This window comes from Arctopsyche grandis, chromosome 2, assembly GCF_051622035.1.
Source record: "Arctopsyche grandis isolate Sample6627 chromosome 2, ASM5162203v2, whole genome shotgun sequence".
NCBI classification, from domain to species: Eukaryota; Metazoa; Arthropoda; class Insecta; order Trichoptera; family Hydropsychidae; genus Arctopsyche; species Arctopsyche grandis.
The window spans coordinates 10,107,916-10,130,330 of record NC_135356.1 but is presented as its reverse complement, the minus strand read 5'-3'; the positions used below and the strand labels follow the sequence as shown (position 1 = coordinate 10,130,330).

Sequence of the window (22,415 nt, the reverse complement as noted above, 5' to 3'; positions counted from 1 at the left end):
GATGAAAACATGTTTCTTTTAAAATTGTTAGAAATTCAAGAGTATCTCCTCCATATTAATAATATTTCTAGTGACTGTCAGTATTTATTTATTCATTTGTTTATTCATAAAAGTCACACCCATTTTTATGAACACGACATATATTATCAACATTGTAAAGGTACATGCGTATTATTCAAGGCCAATTACAAACATCGATCATCAAACATTATGTACAAATTTTTTGCAGCATTTTTTAATATCAACAAATTATGAGATGCTGTAAGTTCAATTTTGGGGAGAAATAGGACAGGATTTCCAATTTTATGGAACCGTTTGTAATGAAATCAGGTAAATTGGCAAACTCTGATAGGAAACAATCAACTTTGAAGTCACACATGGCCAGTAACAAAGCCAGGAATAAAACCCGTGATCACACAATCGAAAGCATTAAAAGCTAACCGACCTATGTATGTATGTTGCTGGTCTTACCGCAAGATAGCGTTAAAGTTATGCGAAAATTTTATGACATTTTGTATCCCGTCAACGAATTCCGATGATTTTTACAAAGCAAATCTACACAACAATAGTTACTACGTTGAAATGTTAGAACAGTATGACATACAAATTTCTTCGTCTATTAATTTATTCTAAAAAGTAAATTTTATTTTTATAAAATTGATTCCAAAGATTTCCATTGCCATTTATTTTTATAAAATTGAAGCCAGAGATTGCCAGAGGGCGTATGCAATATATTTTTTGTGATTTCAGAAAAACAATATTGAAAGTTACTGGCGTAAAGTATGGCCAAAGTGAACTTCCAGAATGAGGGACTGTGGGCCAAAAGTTTGACCTAACAAAAAAAGGCGCTCAAATAAGCTATAAACTATCATCCAACGAAGAGGTTAGCACAAAGGATCTAAACCCCACTATAAACACGGTTTAAAAGCAACTGCATAGTTATTCCAAATCGTCAAAAGTTAAATAACAACAAATCTCGGTGGTTCGGGGATTGTTTACCACGTGAAGGATTGTGGATTCAAATATCATCGTGGAACGTCAGATATAACTAAATAAAAAATTAAGATCGACCGTTTTTCCGATTTCATGTGACAATAATTTGTGAGATATTCATTCAATTCATGTTCTGAATTAATTAAATCATATTCACAATTAATTTGCGATCCGGACAAAAAAAAAAATAACCAAAACATTTCATAGTCAATTTTACAATATCTATACAAAAACGTTCGAAATCAAGTATGAATTTGAAAAAAAAAAACGACACATTTGATATTTTTAAAACCACACGTTGAATGTAAACGGGCATTATGCTATATATATACATATGTATATATATATTTTTTGATACGAAGGTTATTACAGAAAGGCTTACAGAAAGGCTGAAGAATATCCTCGACGAGAACCAACCTATAGAGCAGGCAGGGTTTAGGGCAAATTTCAGCACAATGGACCACCTCCAAGTAGTTGGCGAACTAATCGAGCGCGCCAACGAATATCAACGGCCACTGTGCCTAGGTTTCGTCGATTATGAGAAAGCCTTCGATACAGTTAGTCATAATGCAGTACTTAACGCTCTAAAAACACAGGGAGTGCCGGAACCCTATGTGGGACTGTTAGCTACAATATATAAGAATGCCACAGCTTCAGTTAAAATTTTTTCAGGTACAGATAGATTTAGCATAGGAAAAGGAGTAAGACAAGGAGATACAATCTCGCCCAAGTTATTCAATGCGGTGCTTGAGGGAGTTTTCAGGAAATTGGATTGGGATACAGCCGGAGTAAGCATCAATGGTCGCTTTTTGAGTCACCTTCGGTTCGCAGACGATATAGTTTTAGTAGCTCGTGATTCAGCTGACCTACTTATCAGACTAACACAGCTGGACAGGGAAAGTAGAAAAGTAGGATTAAAAATTAACGTAGATAAGACTAAACTAATGTTCAATAGTTATTGCATGCCTGATAGCATCCCCTTAGATGATAAACCAGTAGAAGTAGTAAATAATTATTTATATTTAGGTCAAATAATTGACATGTCTGGTAGTAAAAATGAAGAGATAAAGAGACGTATGAAATTGGGGTGGAGTGCATTTGGACGGATGAATGCTGTTTTTAAATCAAAAATGCCACTCTGCCTGAAGAAAAGGATCTTTGATCAATGCGTTTTGCCAGTGATGACGTATGGATGTGAAACTTGGACACTGAACGCCAAGATGCAAAATAAAATCCAATGCACTCAAAGAAGTATGGAACGCTGTATGCTTGGCATAACGAGGAAAGACAGGAAGCGGAACACGTGGGTGAGAAATATGACAAGGGTAGTGGACATAGTGGATAGAGTGAAGAGATTGAAATGGCAATGGGCGGGTCACGTAGCTAGGAGGATGGACGAAAGGTGGACAAAAGAAGTGCTTGAATGGTACCCGAGAGAAGGCAAAAGAGTAAAAGGAAGACCGCAAGGAAGATGGGTGAACGAAATTAGGAAAATGTGCGGAATGAGATGGATGAGTGTTGCGCAAAACAGAGACGAGTGGAAGCGTGTTGGAGAGGCCTTCATCCAGCAGTGGATGGCGAATGGCTGTAAATGATGATGATGATGATGATATTTTTTGATAATCTCATATACCTATACATAGCTAGGCTACCTATACTCCGACGATAGTATGCGAGTTAAAATGGAGAAGTGGGTGGGGGAGGGGGGGGGGGTGGTGAGGGGGAATGGTACACGTTCAAACCTAGCGGATTGCGCGCGCGGAGCAAACATCGTCGGTGGCTACAATTTCACGTTAATATAGAGCGGGGTTCCAAGAGGCAAAAGGGGAGGCACTGAGACGGTATGGGGCGAGATAGGGGGTGGTTTTGGGGAGAGACACTGCGCACATAACTCGGTGGGGGGGAAGGGTGGAGGCTGGGAGGGATCTCATTGTTATTCGGCGCGCGGCGGCGGCCGTGTTCATAAAAGAAAATAATAATCATAAAAAATCCACTGAACGGAAACATATGTGTGTGCGGTAAACAGCGGGCGGGGGCCGCTCTCACAATATGCCCTCCGCCCGCCCCTTTTCCTTCCCCCGTCTCCATACAGATAAGTAACAAAACGCCGGCAATGTGTGCTTTCATTTTCGCTGCGTGCCCCGACCTCACCGAAGGAACGAGTGAGGGGTGGGACAGGGGGTGGTGGATCCGAAGGGGGGGTGGTTGGGTTGAGTGAGGGTGGAGGGACTGCTCTGCCGAACCCTCGAAAGAAAAGAGCCGGCTCACAAGTGACTTACGCGCGTTCTCAGCGAGCCGCCCCTGGAGCCGTTAACATAGCCGGCAAGGTACCCCTATCGGACAAATTGAACTTGGAAGGTGACTTGTAACACGAAAAAAATGAGCCAAGTCCGCATACAAACATATGGATGTGTGTATGCGTTCGGATTGCCGAGATTAGAGAAGCGACGATTGAGTTAGCCGAACTGAAAGTCAGTAATAATAAAAGTTCGAAAAATATCGCAAAGCGGTTTTAAAATAGTTGAGCTCCTCGCGGGACAGTCGGACTCGGCCTAAAAGCGAAAATCAACGAATAGTTGATTTGAATAATCAAAAGACCACGAATAGTTGATTTGAATAATCAAAAGACCAAAACTGACCACGCTCGAAATGTCGAAGATTTGCCGTTTGCGGTCAGGTAGGCTTGGCCATACCAACAACTATATCGATCAACATTTTAACATTCATTATTAACACTATGAGTGAACTAAAAATATATGCGAGAGACTAGGTTTTTGAGCTCTTTTTCCTATTATGCTGTACATTAACATTATAATAAAATAATACTATGAATACTAACAAAATAAATTAAAATTGTAAAATAGAAAACGATCAGTAGATCAGTAGCTATTACAATAGATATAAGATGTATTGTGAACATAATTTTTGATTATAAAAAGCATTTAAAAATCAAAAAAATATACGAGAGATAATGAGAACCTATAAAGCAAATTTTATAAAATTAAACAGTTAAAATCTGACGGGTGGCGAAAAGGGAATAGTGTGGATAAATCGTGGATAAATAGTGTGGATAATTGGAGTATTTTCAAACGTTTCTATTACGATTATTTTTCACCATCGTAATGGCGGACTTGATTTCCACATAGATTGATGACCAAACCGAGCAAAATGGCAACGTTTGAAAACGATCGTATAACAACCCAAATTTCGTCAGACGATATCAGACAAAAAAATTGAAAGCGAACTAAGGAAGAAGCTAGTAAAAAACTGGAAGTTTTTCAAAAATGGTGCACTTTCTAAGTTGCAGTAACGTGAGATTGTGTGCCAAATTCCGTATTGATTTTGCACATCGGACAAATAAACACTATTTCATACATATGTATGTATTATATTAACCAGCGGCGTAGACTAATGGTTAGCATATTATGCTTTCGAGCAGAGTGGTCACGGGTTCGAGTCCCGCTGCTGGCCAGACCTTGGTTTGTGGCTCCAGGTCGATCGTTTCTTATCAGAGTTTGCCAATTTTTCTGATTTTCATCAAAACGGTTCCAGTAAAATTGGCATCTCTCTTGCTAATCTCAAGTTATTCAGCGTCTTGAGATTCGCCAATTCGATTATAAAAACGCTAACACGTATAATCTATGCAATGGCACCCACGCTTAAATCCTTGTATTGACATAGGTTTGGCGATAATCGATAACGATGATTCCCATATTTGAATAAATTTAAGAAAATATGTCGAAACTTGTCGAAAAAAAGAACCCATGCGGATTTTTCACAACGGGAGTTCGAGACCGTGCCCGTGCCGTTCGATTCAGTGTGTTTTCGCCCTAACTGTCACGGTTTTCCATAGACTATTTTTAATTCGGGCCACTCAAGTTTACGACCTTCAACGATATTATTGCAGAATTCACGTCCATTATCAATAGGTGGTGGTATTTATGAATAACTGAGTTGGCTTGTCAATTGTATAGACTTATATTATGTATAATATATATGTAAATACGAGTATGTATATGGAAGTGCACTTACTATTTAACTACTACTACATATATTTGCTTCATGTGTACATACTCCTTCAAGACATATTTTCGTTAGGTTTTCTGCATGTATTAACTACACTCATTAGCACTATTTTTAAATAGCAAAAAAACAATTCTTTGCCATCGCCTTCTGGATTCGTTGCTAAGGCACTATTTTTCTTCACAACCACAACGTACCTGATTTATATATATATATATGCATTTGGTCGTAAAGCTTCTGATAACACCCATATATGTATGTAAATACATATGTATCTATAGAATTATTAAGTAATTTAAATGCAGTTTTGCCTAATGAAACCAACCCACGTGAATAGTTTTTAACATTTCCAAATATCAAATTTCCAATGTCAAAACTGGGGTCACGACGAAACATCCCCCGACACAACGTCCCCGGCAAAATGAATACGCAACATAATGTCTACGGACAAAATTATAATGAAACTGAGCAAACAAAATTACAATGAAACACATCCACTCACTCATTTTTTTTCACTTTCTTTTACATCCTCTTAGATGCCATTTTAGCACTTTCTTTATCTAACATTAAATTTTCTAGATCAGCGTTTCCCGAATGGGGCTCTGCGGATCCCTAGGGTCAATTTCACTAATTTAGAGTCTCTTCTTTTGATTCATATATCAATCGTATTTAATAATACGTATGATTTTGCACAAAATTTGAGTTTTCATCTACATATGTATGTATATATTTATGCACGTTATTGCTGATGAATTGCTCGAAAGTTTCTTGCTTAGATCACTGCAGTGGTCGCCAAGTGGGCTCTTTTTTGGGCGTGAACCATTTTGAAATTGTTCAAATTTGAATTAGTGCATTGTTGATATAAAAAAATACGATGGAATAATAAACGTGTTCATTATAATATCCTCAGTTTATTTAAAAAAAAAATTATTTATATATATACAGCGTGATCCAAAGTATATATGTATGTATATGTTGGTACATTGACTGAATCTTGAAGCTTAAGCTTGTTCGTTCGATTCTTCAATCGTATACTTTCTTTGAGCTTTGCAAGCTCCACTGACTCGGTTTCACAGTGTAAGTAACTGTTCTTGCCAGTGGATTTGAAATCGCAATATATGTAAGTAAAATATTATCACGTTAAGATACTTTTCAAGGAAAATGCTTTGCTATTTAAAATCTCCGTCAAAAATCAGAGATTGTATTTATGTACATATAGGTACATACATACATACATATAAACTTACTCTCGATATAAATACCGTAAGTAATAACTTTTTTCTCTAAGCGAGACATTATTTTGCTACCAGCTATATGATATTGAAAATCCCGGTCAACTGCATCTATAGAAAAAAATAGGCCAATAGGATAATCTTGGAAAAATGAACTACGCCCAAATATGGCTCGCGTGGCGATCAATGCTTTACAATGTCATAATACCAAGTAACAAATTAGAAACCATTAATGACGATAGGTACCAACGTATATTCTGAAGTTAGTGAAAGGGCTATTTTCAATACCGTATCCGTGCTCATTGGATCTATATTTGTTATCGACACGCGTATGACAATAATGAAATCGCGGTATAACGACCGGAAAATGGTAATGTATGACGCGCGCGAAATATTTATTGTCAATGCAAACAGAAGCGAAATGGCAAATTGCCGATCGCGATGGCGTGACTGGGACGTGAGGACGGACACGGAACACACGTGTCAGATTTTCAAGGGTCGTTAAAAGGGCGACATGGACTCCACATAATTATTTTTCACGTGGTGTGCGGTTTGCGTTTCCCGACATATAAATAAACGGCACAGGTCAGATCAGTCAAAGTTGATAGCGTGACCACATGACCATCTCTGACGATGAAATGACCATATGATAGTTCCAATCATACACATGGAATATGTAGTTTTCGATGGTTATGCTAACAATATGTATCCTATAATATTATAGTATATCAAAAAACTTTGCATCTTGAAGCATACGTCAACCATAAGTATCGCTTCATAAGTATCATAAATATCGCTTCATGAGTATCACAAAAATTTTGCAATTCAGATGATTGCGGCTGAACAGCTATATTCCTTTGACAGGATATAATTAAAAATATAAAGTGATAAAAGAAAAAGTTATAGGCGTTTAAACAAATAAAATCTGACATAGCGATGTGGACAATAAACGTAACCGACAAAGATAATCGAGTATTTTCAAACGTGTCTATTACGATTATTTTTAAACTATCGCAATGGCGGATTTGATTTCCACATATATTGATGACCAAACCGTGCAAAATGGCAAAGTTTGAAAACCATCGGATAAGAATCCGAATTTCGTCAGACGAAATCAGACGAAAAAATCGAAAGCTAAGTAACAGAAAGGCTAGTAACTAGTAATTATAAAAATGATTCGGAACTGTTTAAGCTATTTCAGATTCAACAGCTTCTCAGAAACGTTCTAAAAAATTTAATGTACATAATTTGAATACTATGGATATTATTATACTTTATTGGCATGGCAAAGATTAATATATCAATGTAAGAATATAATTGAGTAATTTAAATGTCAACTAATCAGCATCCAAGTCTCTATCAATTTGTCCGTTGTACTGGTTTAATTTGCCATCAAATAAGATGACAATTAGAGATTACAATATCGGTATTCAAATTTAATGGTTTACCAGTAAATTGGCGAAATTTGGCCATCAGTAATTGCCGAATTTTTTTTTTATATCGAATACAGACATATTATTGCATTAAAATCGATACCAACGACATATTGTAGTCTGGAATTTTTTTATATTCAGTATTAAATGCCCAAAAAGAAGAGTGGTTCAGATTTACATCAGTGCATCAGATTTGATTCAGTGCATCATATTTGTCTGTCATACGTTTTTCGAAGTCATAAAAATCTTTATAGAGAAACAAACGAATTCTGCAGTGTTTTAAGAATGCTACGCGAATTTCTTGTACTTAGAGTATATCTTATAAAGAGGCAAACCTGAGACATCTAGACCGTTCCGATTCGTTCTTTGATAAGTTGTACGTATGTATGTATGTAATTCGATGCCAGATTTTCACAAAACAAGAAGGAAATATAATGCGTATTGAGTTTTACGATTTCTGGACGATATCGTTTGGTTGATGAAATATGAACTGAGAGTGAAGACCACAGACGAAGCAATTTATCACTGGCAATCTGGTAATTCATCTCTTAGCAGATTGCTCAATTTATGACTTTGACTTTAGGTTATCGTAGACTGCTTTTAGCAACGAGCAACTTTTCTCTCAACTGATGAGGCAATAACAAAACAATCGGTCAGATGATCCGAGCAAAAACCTAGACACTTTACTATATACATACATACATATGTAAAATGTAAAACGATGAAGCATCTTATTTTTTCAATGTGATCCCAAAATTCGACAAACGATTCTCAGAAACAAAGCCGGATCAGTTGCTCGACAAATCGCTCTAGCATGCAATTTATCTTGTGAGAGTATAGAGCAATAAAAATAAAATCTATTTCACGTAAAAGCGAAGAAAGGAAGGATTATTTTCCACCTGTTGAAATGAAGAAAGAAGTAAGAGGTTGAAAACTAAACAAAGCGATTTGACAGACTACAAAATAGGTCTAAAATATTACTAATCGATGGACCATATGCAATAGTTTCAAGAGAATTTGATAGAAGAGGTTAACTATAACTAGGTAAGAACACTTGGAATTGAAGCCGGCACTTGTATATTTAGTTTTTATAAATTAAGCCAAAGCAATGCTAAATTGTGATCAGCTAAGCCACTTTTAATATGCACAGTAGATATATTTGGATGAGTTCGCTTCTCTCTGGACAACGTTGTAATGTTTTATTTTAATCGCTTAATCGCTTTTTTTGAACAGATTAAGCGATTGGATAGGATAGCGTCAACAGCGATTCAAATTAACAATAGTAGCATAGAATTACAATCAGTGTTATATTAATATGTGATGAATGTTGAAAATAAATTGATTAGACTTTTTTCCTAAACGATTAATAAAATACTTTTTACGGTTTATCATGAAATTGAATGGAAATATTCATATGTAATATTTTTCAAATTGTTTAATTTTATCTATCGAGGAGGGTGGAATGGAATTAATTAATAAAGATTCATTCATATACAGTAATGCCAATTTTATATGAAAACATTTCAACATTTTAAGTTGTATAAAATTGAATGTTCAATTAAGATCATCGATGATATCAAAATATTGGAACAATCTAATAGAAATTTTCGATTAGATAGACATATAGGGTTACCATATTTCCCTGGACTCAAAACGGGATAAAAAAGATTGCCCCCCCCCTATGTAAAAAAAATAGCCATTAATATTGTCAAGGAATTATAATTTTTTTTCAAAATGCACAATTCTTGTGTACAAGGAAAATTGAAACAAGATAAAAAAAATATATAATACTCATCGTTCCTGCACCGCAGGCTAATTTTTTATTTTTGAAACGTTTAAAATAGCAAATAAAGTAACTACGAATTGACCAAAATGATATTCTCGGTTTGTTTTAATTGAAAAATTAACTACAACTGAAAATTTTGATTTTTCTCTTATTTTTATTACTTTTTTTGTTAATTAATATAATTTTTGCCTGAACGTAAATTTCTTTAAAAGAAGGAAATAAAACAAGATAAAAAGCCAAACATTATGTACATAATATTGTATTTTAAAATTATTTAAAAATAATTACATTGGAAATAATAGCACAAGGCGATATTTTTAGGAACACGTAAAATGAATAATAATGAAGCAAAATATTTAAATGTTACTTTAAAATAAATATATTATATGTAAATGTATATTTATATAATAACTAGCTGAACCCGGTATTCGTTGCAATGCCACTATAAAGCATTCCTGTTCCCGTTCCCGTTTTAATTTGTCGGAAAAACACAGGCAGCGAACACATTTGAAATTATTGCGTTGCATTGACACTCATTCCCGTTTTTCCCGTTTCCGTTCCCGTTTTGGGCGATTTCACAGTAATCTTCCCGGACATGCATACAACAAATCCTGAAAGTTTCATCTTAATCGGTTCAGTGGTTTAGGAGCAGACACACAGACAGACATTCAATTTTATATACATATAGATTTTTGTTAATTTTGGGAAACGAACTGATTCTTCTGTGGATCAGTGGATGGACAAAACGGGACAAATCAAACAATTTTACGAAAACGACGAGACGAACGCAAAGGACGTAAGAAACGGGACTGGCCTGGCCAAAACGGTCACCCTACCTATGCATACATACATACATATATCAATTAACAAGTATTGGCTCGTTGTTTTTCAAAAGCCACTCACTTGAACGTCAGCTGGCTCGACGCTAGCGAATCAAATTATTTACCAAATCGATAAATATTTTATAAGAACGTATCGTGGATAACTGTAAAATGGACCACGACCTACGAAGTCGTCGGAGCTATTTTTTTTCCGGGAAGGACCTAATTCACTTTTGCGGTTTACGCGCTCACGTGAGACGAAACTTCGTTTTCCAGTGTCCGCGTGAAAATGTCCGATAAATAATTGATTAAAGGTCGATTTTCCAACAAGCGAGGTCTGGGTCGCACACACTGCGATCATTTGGCCCAGTTTACATTCGGGAAACCATACCCGGTTTTACATACATGCATCTACACATACATATTACATTTCGCATAAAATGACAGGACTGTCCGTCCTCGACTGACGGTCGCGAAAAATTTTTCCGAAAGACAAATTTTACATTTTATTTTCATCTTCAAATTAGGCTATAGTGGCATTACACAAGCACTATGGCCATATGAAAAGAACGATTTTAAATTATATAAAAGCAAACACAGAGACAACATCAAATATTTTAATATACAAAACAAAATTCTATAATTTTGTAAAAAACAAATATTCAAAAAACAAAAATTCACCATTCCTATATGGACCATTTCGTATGTATGTATGTTACAGTAGAAGTGTCAAGTCTCGCAGATGTATACATTGTCTAGTAAGCGCATACACCAGCTTTGACTTTTGGCTAAAAAAGTTTCATTTACATACAGATCTTGTTGAATATACATATGTATGTATATGTATGTGAAAATGGAATGAGTCCACCTTTCTTCATTTCGAGAAATATTTCGCAAAACATGAAACATAATGTTTTGCGTTTAACAATATTTAACAATACTGGTGGCCTGTAATACGTTTATTCTGCTTTTCTGAGATTCTGGACATATCGAATTAAAAGACGTGAAAACAATTTGTGAATTAAGTTAAAAATAAAAATAGTGTTTTTCAACATCCTTAAACTTTCCATTCCCACAAGTGTATATAGAGGTATATCATCATCATCATCATTTACCGCCGCTCACCATCCACTGCTGGATGAAGGCCTCTCCAACACGCTTCCACTCGTCTCCGTTTTACGCAACCCTCATCCATCTTTCTTCTTTCTTTCTTTCACCCTTTTACATTCTCTCAGGTACCATTCTAGCACTTTTTGTCTACCTTTCGTCCATTTTTCTAGCCACGTGGCTCGCCCATTGCCATTTCAATCTCTTCACTCTATCCACTATATCCACTACCCTTCTGATGTTTCTCACCCACGTATACCGCTTTCTATATTTTCTCGTTATACTTTGTGTAGCATCTTGGTATTCAATGTCCAAGTTTCACATCCATACGTAATCACTGGCAAAACGCATTGATCGAAGATCTTTTCCTTCAGGCTGAGTGACATTTTTGATTTAAAAACAAAATTCATTCGTCCAACTTCAAACATTTCTTTATTTCTTCTTCTTCTTCTTTACTAACGGACATGTCTATTATAGAGGTATATATGTACATATGTATATATTATACTAGTGTTTTTACCTGGCTTCGCTCGGTATTTTTAATATAAACCGCTTAAACATGGCTAATCTAATAGTAAACATTTTATTAAATTTATTTGCATAGTTTTATATTTAAATTTATTTGAATATTCATTTGTTTTACATTGTATATACATATGCAGTTATGTACATACGTACAAAGTCTTTTTCGAAATTATATAGATATTAGATCAGTTGAATAATTAATGTTAAACCTGAATAGGTGTAGTATTTGTGCTTGGAATTAGACGTTCTGAAACTGACAAATCTAATTGTATCTAACGATTTCATAGCGATTACATAATATAACACATTATACACGATACGTATGAATTACTAATTACATAACAGGCTTGAATTCCAAAAATAATATCAAAATACAATTCGAATGTTGGTTTATTTCTCTGGAAAGATTAATTTATTCATCCAGCATACACATATATATATATATATACATATATATATATATATAGAAAAGCAAAGCTCTCTGAATAAAATCGTGTGATGCGAACGTAAAGTACGTACATTACGCGGACAGCTCAGCATAAAAACCAACACGTAAACGAGTACGTTGTGCACTGCAGTGCGAATTTCAAAACGTACGATGCTTTTTTGTTTTTTTTTTATTATTTTTATTTATTTATTTAAGCTGAAATAAAAATGATACGATTTGAATTTCATACAATTTCCTAATGCCAAACGATATGTTAGATATTTTATCACCCAATTTGATTTCCGTTCGGAATATTGACCGTTGAATTATTACTTTATCTATGTATGTATGTACGTAGTAAAAATATATAACTTTTGTGTTCATGCGAAAATTCGACTGATATTTGGCTCGGAATTGATCCCTGATCGCGTTTTCCTACTTTAGAAAGAATGTGTGCGTGTATTTTGGAGATAATTTGAACACCGCTAGTCCTATCAAACTGAAACTGAGTATCAGATACTGAAATTAAATGATTAAAATCGAGAAATAGACATTAAAGGCGTGAATTGATTTTATACGTATACATGCAATCAATGGATATTATTTTTTTTCAGCTATTCTGAATGGCAATGATTTTGTAATTCGTAAATTCGTATTCATATATGTACGTATGACCCGTTATATTTGAAAGTCCAATTTTCAGTTCCAAAAACACTATTTCTGTTTGATTTAATTCACAAATGGTTATCACTTATTTTAATTCGATATGTCTATAATCTGGGAAAAGCAGAATATACGTATTTTTTATTCAGTATTTTTATCAGTATTTTTTAATATTGTAAAATTCAAAACATTATATTAATTGTTTTGCAAGAGATTTCTTAAAATAAAGAAAATTGGACTTATGTATACCACTCAATTATATCTGCTCATATACATATACATATGTATAATAATCGCATAAGTATGCATCTATACGTATGATTATTCGTTTGCAACTATGACAAAAAATAGTCAGTTAAATGAAATTATGTACAATAAAAAATAACTGTTTGCATGCAGATAATTTCATACTTATTAATGTGGGAGGCTATTTTATACATATTTGGAAATATTTTTTTTACTATCCTTATGGATCGAGGTATTTTAATGTAAATTTAATATATTTTGAAATCAAAATCATTAACCAAAGTGTTAATGGCAATATTTTGATGAATTTCAGGATATGAAATCTCTAATGATGAGTTTGTCATAGCTGTTTTTAGACTATGAGCAACTCATCTGCCAACTGATAATGATTTTATTCACAATATGAAATATTCTAAATGTCCTTAAGTTACCCAATATATTATTAAATGAGTTTCGCCAGTAGCATTACTTGGTGATTGCGTTAATGCTAACCACGAAGAGGTTGCCGGGTTCGATCCCGTGTATTATCTGTGGTGCTGATGGTCATACTTGGATATTTGAGCCATTATATTTGCAAGTAGCAAAAGTCCAATTTTCAGTTCCAATAACACTATTTGTTTGACTTAATTCAAAAATTTGTATCACTTATTTTAATTTGATCTGTCTAAAATCTTGGAAAAGCAGAATAAAAGCATTACGGGCCACCAATATTTTTACAAACCTCCTTTTTAAATATTGTTAAACGCACATTATATTAAATGTTTTGCGAGATATATACTCGAAATGGAGAAAAGTGGAGTTATGCCATAATAAAACAGCTCTTGTATAAGATTAATTTCTGTGCCCTCTTTGGACTTAAACGGACAATAATAATGAACAGGCTAAAACCGGACTCTCAAAATTGAATTAGTATATACATTTGTAGTGTGTATTATTATATTAATTTAATTAGTATATATGTACATATGCATATACATAAATATGTAGTTCAATTGTATCATGGGCCAATAGTAAATTTTTAAAGGACGACCTCATATAAAAATATTTTTTCCAATAAGTATAAGTTTGTGAGCCGAAGTCCATCGTTTTTATTAAACTAAGTTTGCTAATTTATCTGATTTACCTAAAACTATGTTCATATCTCACCACTATTTGAAAATGATTTCAAAAAATTATATACGTACAATTTAATACCATAGCCTGATAACGGCATCATTGGATAATATAAAATAGGGACCATTGGTTCCGTCTTTTCTAATTTATAAATACAAAAAAAATATTTGACCAAGCAATATTTCACCAAAATATATCTTGGGAAGAATAGGAGGTGTTTTATACAAGGCTTTTATTAGCTTTTGGTCTGACACTGTTTCCTACATTCTTCCCATCGGCTTGAAACTTTGCAATTTTGCGTGGTTTGGTCACCGATAGAAATTTAAATTGCTTCCGCTAGTTCGACGGTGTCAAATAATCGTAATAAACACGTTTAAGTATCCAAAAATTTTGGAAACGATGACAGCTCATGGCCAGTAGCCTTGTTTGTTTGACTTCCCCCCCCCCCCCTTTTGTTTTGTCAGATTTTAATTGTTTATACCAGGGATCTAAAGCGGAGCGTGTAGCAGAAGCGCGGAGCAGTGGAGCAACGAGTTTTAGCACGAAAATTTGTAGTGGTCCACTGCTCCGATATTTACTTTTTATATATTAGAATTTCTTTCAGAATTTAAAAATTAAATGAATACTTTTTTTTATTTGTTTTTCAATTTATGATAAATTCAATATTTTATGGTTTATTATCATTATCATAACATTTGACATGTGGCGCTTTATGTAGTTTGGTTATATTATTTGTATTTAATATGTATGCATTTTTATAATATATATACATATATTAAATATTTTAATAATAAATAAATTGTCTATAAATAAACTTCTATAATTTTTTGTCATATGTATATGAATAAAATTAATAAATTAAATAAATAAAGATTATTCCTATTAAAACTAATCGGAGCACGGAGCGGAGTTGGAGCAAGTACTTGGGTGTCGGAGCGGAGCAACTAAAAAAGTGGCTGCTCCAGATCCCTGGTTTAAACGCCTACAACTTTATATTTATTACACTAAATTTGCATTATAAGCTCTCATTATATCTCATATATATATTTTTACTTCACTCATAGGTTATTTTCTTGAAGCGTCTCTCTGGCTATGGCAAATTTCGTAGCCGGAGGTTTGCCGACCGACTCGTCTTCCGTCAATAATTAATGGTAATCTACGCTCTCAAACATAAATGAAAATAATTATAGTACGCTTCGTGAAAATGTGAAATAATTTTGTGACGCAGTGGGGGCGTCAGTATCGCGTGTGCGTGTTCGTGATGTATGGAAATCGCGTTCGCGAACGCGACTTTCGTGCCGCATTTTCCGTCGCGCTATACGACACTGATTTTCCGAATCATTGAATTAATGTGCCGGCACGATTTGAACGATAATTTGTATCGACCTGTATGTGTACATAGTATGTGTACTTTCGGCGGGGCTATTACTGCCGATAGTGTTTACCGTATTATCTATAATAAATTACGGTCGCCGGCTCGTTTAAGACACTACAATATTATAGTACATGTATCACCATATATGCTTTATAATGTGTGGGATGAGATTACATATGTTGCCAATCGTCGTGTTATTCGATTGAATATTAATGTTTCGAATGTGCTGTGGAAAACTTTAATGTGAAAATATGCATTATTCCATATACAGTCGTCGACAAATGTATGTATGTATGTACTAGCTTCCATCAGACGTTTTCTTACGATTTGCGGAGAAAATTTTAAATTTAATTTTCTTTTCACTCCAGCTAGCTCAGAATATGGTCTTTAAAGTGAGATCTTAGCACAGTGCTTTCTTTCTTATTCTTCCCACTTTTGGTCGATTTTTATAGTACTACTCTCGTTGTATCCTTTTAACGTCGTTTGGAGCGCATATCGCGATAATATAAGCTGTTTTTGATCTATTTAAAAATGTATAAAAATAATCTGAGCCCTTTTTTTGAAGATTTTCAATAAAAGAAGATGCACTTAATTTAACAAAACAAAAAAAAAGCAAACAAACGGTAAAAAGAACGCGACAAAATTCTCGAAACACTGACTTTTGCGTAAAATGGGTAATTTCATTATGTTTTTTTAACAATAAGCAACTCAAGGAAAATAAAATAGGGATGACAAATAAATGAATTTTTAATCAGAATCAGGTAGTGGCTGTTTCAAATACCCTAGTGTTTTCGGTCAAAAGCATTTCTAATACATTTGTCCACGGCTGTATATTTTTTCTATTATAATGATTGATAGTATAATAAATGCGTAATTAAAATAATAGTTTTATTTAGGTACATATTATCATTCTTAAAGTTTGTCAATTTATAATAGCTTGAATTCCTTATGTCAGAATACGCAAAAGGGTTCAGATCTCTTTCGGTTATTATTTCAATTACAATAAATTCAATTAATTGCAAACTTTATATTTGACGGTGATTCGTTAAATAGAATTTTTGCCTTTTGTTTCATTTAGCATTTAATTGATAAAATCTAGTACATACATATATATGTATGTATATAATAAATTTAAAATGTAACTCGAAAGGCTGCGATATTTTTAACGTCAATTAATTAATGTAAATATTTCACCCTATTATAAAAGTAATCCAATTTACTTTTATTTAATACCAAAGAGGCGTCACTTTAAAAAAGTATAAATAAAATATTATACTAATGAGATGTGGCGTTTTTTTCCGGCGCTGAATTTGAATTAGATGTATATTTCGCAAAAAATTTATTCATTATAAAATTAAATACAGCATACTTGCACAGTCTGAATTCATCTCGCTATTCATATTCCAGTTAGCACAAGTCTTATGGTAAATTCAAATAATCTAATTTTTTAAAGAAATATATCGATATATAGATCTCGAGATTGTGACAGATTTGAACTCAGAATCGATCAGTTTAGAAAAAACGCGTCTGTGTTTGTGTTAATACATATGTATGTGTAGCTTTATATTTTGGAGATATGTATATATGTATATCACAGACCACACTGAAGCTTAGTATCGAACTAAAGTGCTTATTGTTACGATTTAAAAATTTTAATCGGACCAGAAGTGATACCTCTACTTATGGGTATCCTCTTTTTAATAAGTTTTCGGATTTAATTATATATTTTATATTCATTGATTTTTTAAAGAAAAAAAAACAGACAGTACGACTATTATCATTGACTTGTATAGACTTACTTGAATATCAACGAATTCGAATAATTTCAGTAAAATGGGGATCACTCTAACAGTCTGATATATGTACATATGTACATACATGTGTGTATTATATATATGTACATACATGTACATGTGTATGAAAAAAGACACCTTATGAAAATTTCGTTGGTAAAAAAAGTCCGGATTTTTTTCGACATTGAACTAAAGACCGCTCTGAAACGTTTGTTCTATATCTGAAACATTCGCTGAAATATGGTCAAGAGCACAACAGGTTTAGTCTGGAGCTTGACTCCCAGTCAAGTCCCAATGGTCGCCGTATCAATTATGCATTGATGGACCGCCGATAACAGCAGCCAAACCGATACATTTGATACATCATGCATGTATAGAATAAAACTACGTAGATACGAGCTTAAGCCGAATCGATATGTGTATACTTTGTTATTATTTCATTCAACCGGAAATATTTCATATATTGCGAAAGCGCTGATGAAATTGTAGTAAAAATTATTATATTGTTTATTTTTCATTTGGAAAGTAGACCTTTACGCAAATACGAAACGATAACAGCGTAATAACAGGAAACACGGATGGTAATCGGGGAGCCTTGGGTCAAATGACCCTTATATAATGATCGTAATCAATCAGGCAAATATGTGTATATATACTTTTGGGGAATTTTCACAAGCCGCACTTCACTTCAACGATCAAAAAATTCAATAAATAAAATTTTATACATAATTGACAATTTAAAAATGTCACAATTGGTTCAAATACAGTGTAATTATAACTATATTTCATGCGATTTAAATGTCTTTTGGTTGAAAACGTTTCACATCCGACGGTAAGTCGCAGTCCGTCGTATGAATTATTGATTTTATATTTTTATTTTTTGTATAATTTCGTTAAAATCGTACGTTATTATTACTGTTTTATTTTTTTGATTAATTGATTTAACACTTATATAATTTTTACGGTTGGAAAACTTCCGTTTTAACATACATACGAATATGAAACACCCACCTTCCGACGGTAAAGTGAATAAAATCTGACAATATCAGTAAAATGTTTTTATAATATTTACCGCTATATGATCCCCGTTATATTTGAAAGTGGCACAAGTCTAATTTTCTTCATTTCAAGAAATATTTCGCAAAACATTGAATATAATATTTTGCGTTTAACGATATTTAAAAATACTGGTGGCCCGTAATAGGTTTATTTTGCTTTTACGAGATTCTGGATATATCGAATTTAAAAGAAGTAATAACAATTTGTGAATTAAGTTAAACAGAAAGTGTTTGGAACTGAAAATTTGACTTTCGCCACTTTCAAATGTAACGGCTCATACATATGTATACAAAAAAAAAACAACATTCAATTTACAACAATATTATTAAATATATAAATTATATAATAAATAGGCAGCGAAATATTTTGATACAATTTAAATTAAAAAAAAATACAAAATCAAACAATGCATATAAATATAATGACAGTTAATAACATTATTTATAAATTGTATTGTAGATTTTGAAAGTTGATTCAATATATAATCGGAACATGAATCAGTCGTGTATTATATTATAAAGCGGACATTTTATTTCTACTTTGACATCTTTCATCACAATTAAGTAGTCAGAAATAAATCCGCCGCGTACAATCAATCATCAATGATTTAACCATATAATTCAACTTTCACAATCAATATTTAAAGCTTCACGCTATACGTATCGTACATCAAGTATATAATATACATACATAATGCGTAGTGTTTTCATCTCACGTAAAAGATGCGTATATTTTTTGTACATGAGATTAAAACACTAATCGAACGTGTCACGAAAAACCTTAAAAAAAAAAAAAAATCAACGCATAACATTCCTGCAATACGCACAAATACAATAAGCAATGTATATATGTATATATAACGCATAGCAATTTATATAAGCAATTCCGCATTATATAAAAAAATACGCACACTTCATTATAAACGACATATCGTCACACTATTTGTTTGCTTACAATATAAAATTCGATAAAACAGTTTTCTTTTTTAACTGATGTTTGATTTTTGATTCGATAGGTTTAGTGTGAGGATGTGTGGTATATAGATCGCATTTTTTTTTTTTTGAGTTTTTTTTTTAATATAGATTTTTACGTTTAACGTTGTTGTTTACGCGTACGTACTCACTACGGTGTATGTGGATAGTACGTATTATACTAGTAGGGTCGAATCGATATACGCGGCGCGTGTCCGCTTCCGTGCGGGTTTTCCTCTCGGTTTCGGTCGGATTTTCCCGGTTTTTCTTTTGGTGAATTTGTGTGTGGTACTTACGGATGGATTTGGGACACATCGTCTCGGATCCGGCGACCGGTACGTGGGGCTGTACCTGCCCGGAAAGCAGCCAGGGGGCCCCATGAGCCCGCCGCCCGCCTTCATTTTGTCAGGGGAGTACATGGCGCAGCTCCCCCACGGGTCGTCCTCCAGCTTCAACACCTTTGACGGCGAGTGGTACTGGCGGTCGAAAATTTTGACTTCTTGTCTGGTACCTTCGGGTGAAAAGAGACACGACGGCGTCAAAGCGCCTGCCGTGATGAACCGGCTCTAAAGACCGTTTTCGCCGGCTTGAATGACCAAATCTAGGCCGCACTTGAACGCGTCTACGCACGGCGCATTCCAACTGTCACTTTTGTTTTTGTATACTTATATATTTTTTTTATATATATATATATATATATATATATATGTGTGTGTATATATATAAATATTTATATATATATATATGATTGTTACTATGTTGATTGATTGCGGTTGTAAAATGTTGGTGCGCGATTAGTTCAGGTTTGGTCTATGCATCGTTTCGATGCGTGTATTCGTGTGGAGTGTTGGCTCCGTTGTGAACGCACCTGCCGCTCGGAGCTGGGTGAGATTCGTACTGTGGACTTGTGGGCTTGCGGGGTTGCGATGGGGGTGGGCTTTTGGGGTTGTGACGTCATGGGGTGTCGCGACGGCGCGGCACGCCCCCGCGAACCTGCCCATGGTGCGCGCGCAGCGATTTTGCTCTCAGCTCCGTCTTTCGACGAGGGGGTGAGATTCGAAACGTGGCGGAAGGGTCGTAAGCGCCGTGCGCTCGGTTCGGAGAGGGGATGTTTCGAGTTTGAGGGGCCGGTCTGTTGTTTCGACGGGGGTTGGACCGAGCCGCTCGCTCCATTGTCTCGTCGCCACAATCAGTGTGCCCGTGCGAGCCTCGTCCGATGCTACTGTTCAATTTAAAGCGCTACCCATGAGTGCTGCTTGGCGTATGATGCCGTATAGATTTAGGATTGTATGATTTTTTTTGTTTTTGTTCGTTGGAGTTATTATATACGTATGGAAAATTTCATATGTTGAATGAATGCATTTATAATATTTCAGATGTTCAGATTTTGCCAGCAGCACGGCACAGTGGTTACGTTTATGTTATGCTAAGCAGCGAGAGGTCGTCGGGTTCGATCCCGTGGCAATATTTAATCTGCTAGTCGAATCAGAGATTGCCAATTTATCTGGTTTCATTGTTGAAACGGTTCCTCCATCGAATTGGCAAAAATCGTCCTAACCACTTTGTCACCAATATCTGAATTTGATTTATGTTCTGAAGTTTAAATGCATAGATGTCTCTATGGATTAATTAGTTAATTAATTGATTTTTTCAGCGTCTCGAAATTTAGCGATTTATATAGTAAAAAAATGCTGCAATGTTTGTAATTGACTGCTCTCCAACATACTTCCACTCGTCTCGGTTTTGCTCTGTTTTATTTAACTCTCATCCATCTCACCCCACAAATTTTCTTAATTTCGTGTACCCGTCTTCCTTGCATTCTTCCTTTTACCCTTTAACATTCTCTCGGGTAGCATTCTAGCACTTCTTTTGACCACCTTTCGTCCATTATTCTAGATATGTACGTAACCCGACGATTGTCATTTCAATCTCTTCACTATCTCCACTATATCCACTACCTTTGTAATGCTTCTCACCCACGTATTTCGTTTCTGTCTTTCCTCGCTATGCCAAGCATGCAGTGTTTCATACTTCTTTGAGTGCATTTGGACTTTATGTAGTATCTTGTTGTCTGAGTTTCACATCCATACGTCATTACCAGCAAAACACATTGATCGATTTTTTTCTTCAGGCAAAGTGGCATTTTTGATTTAAAACCCGCATTCATTTGTCCAAATGCACTCCATCCTAATTTCATGCTTGTCTTTATTTCTTCTTCTTTACTACCCGGACATGTCGATTATTTGTTCTAAATATAAATAATTACTGGCTACTTCTACTATTTTATCATCTAATGAAATGCTATCAGGCATGCTATAACTATTGAACATTAATTTGGTCTGTACTGCGTAAATTTTAAATTCTACTTTCTTTATATAAGGCAATAAAATTGTTAAAAAAAATATAATACATATATGTACATGTACAAATATACATGCATGCTTGTTATATTAAACTGTAAATATTCCAAAATAAAATATATATTTTTATTAGAGTGTATTGTAGAAATAATTGATAGTTACTGTATAGTTAGAGTTGGAGTCGTAAAGTCGTGTCTTTTTTTGGTTGTAGTCGGAGTCGTTTAAAATTCGAACGACTCCAAATAGAATTTATATTTTACTTAATAATTTTGAATTACTAACTACATAAGAGTGAATCGACAATACACAATGTATGCAGATCCGAGACACTCTGTTTTTATTATCTCATGTTAAGGTCAAATTGAAATTAAGAAGAAAGAGGCTTGATATTTGACAAATCCGTTACGACAAAAGTGTACATTTTATATTCTAGTTTTATATGCTTTAGGATTTATTTCCATTTTTCATACACATGTACATATGTATAT

The 22,415-nt window shown here is 34.2% G+C and overlaps 1 protein-coding gene across 2 annotated transcripts in view; it reads right to left on the bottom strand.

Moving 5' to 3' along the window:
• acj6 (abnormal chemosensory protein 6) overlaps positions 1-19,986 on the bottom strand; it is a 108,685-nt gene extending 88,699 nt beyond the window's left edge. For both annotated transcript variants that reach the window (XM_077445896.1, XM_077445897.1), the window contains exon 1: positions 19,864-19,986. In XM_077445896.1, coding sequence (XP_077302022.1) covers positions 19,864-19,986 — 123 coding nt within the window. The remainder of the gene's footprint in view (positions 1-19,863) is intronic.
• Between the last annotated feature and the right edge of the window lie 2,429 nt (positions 19,987-22,415).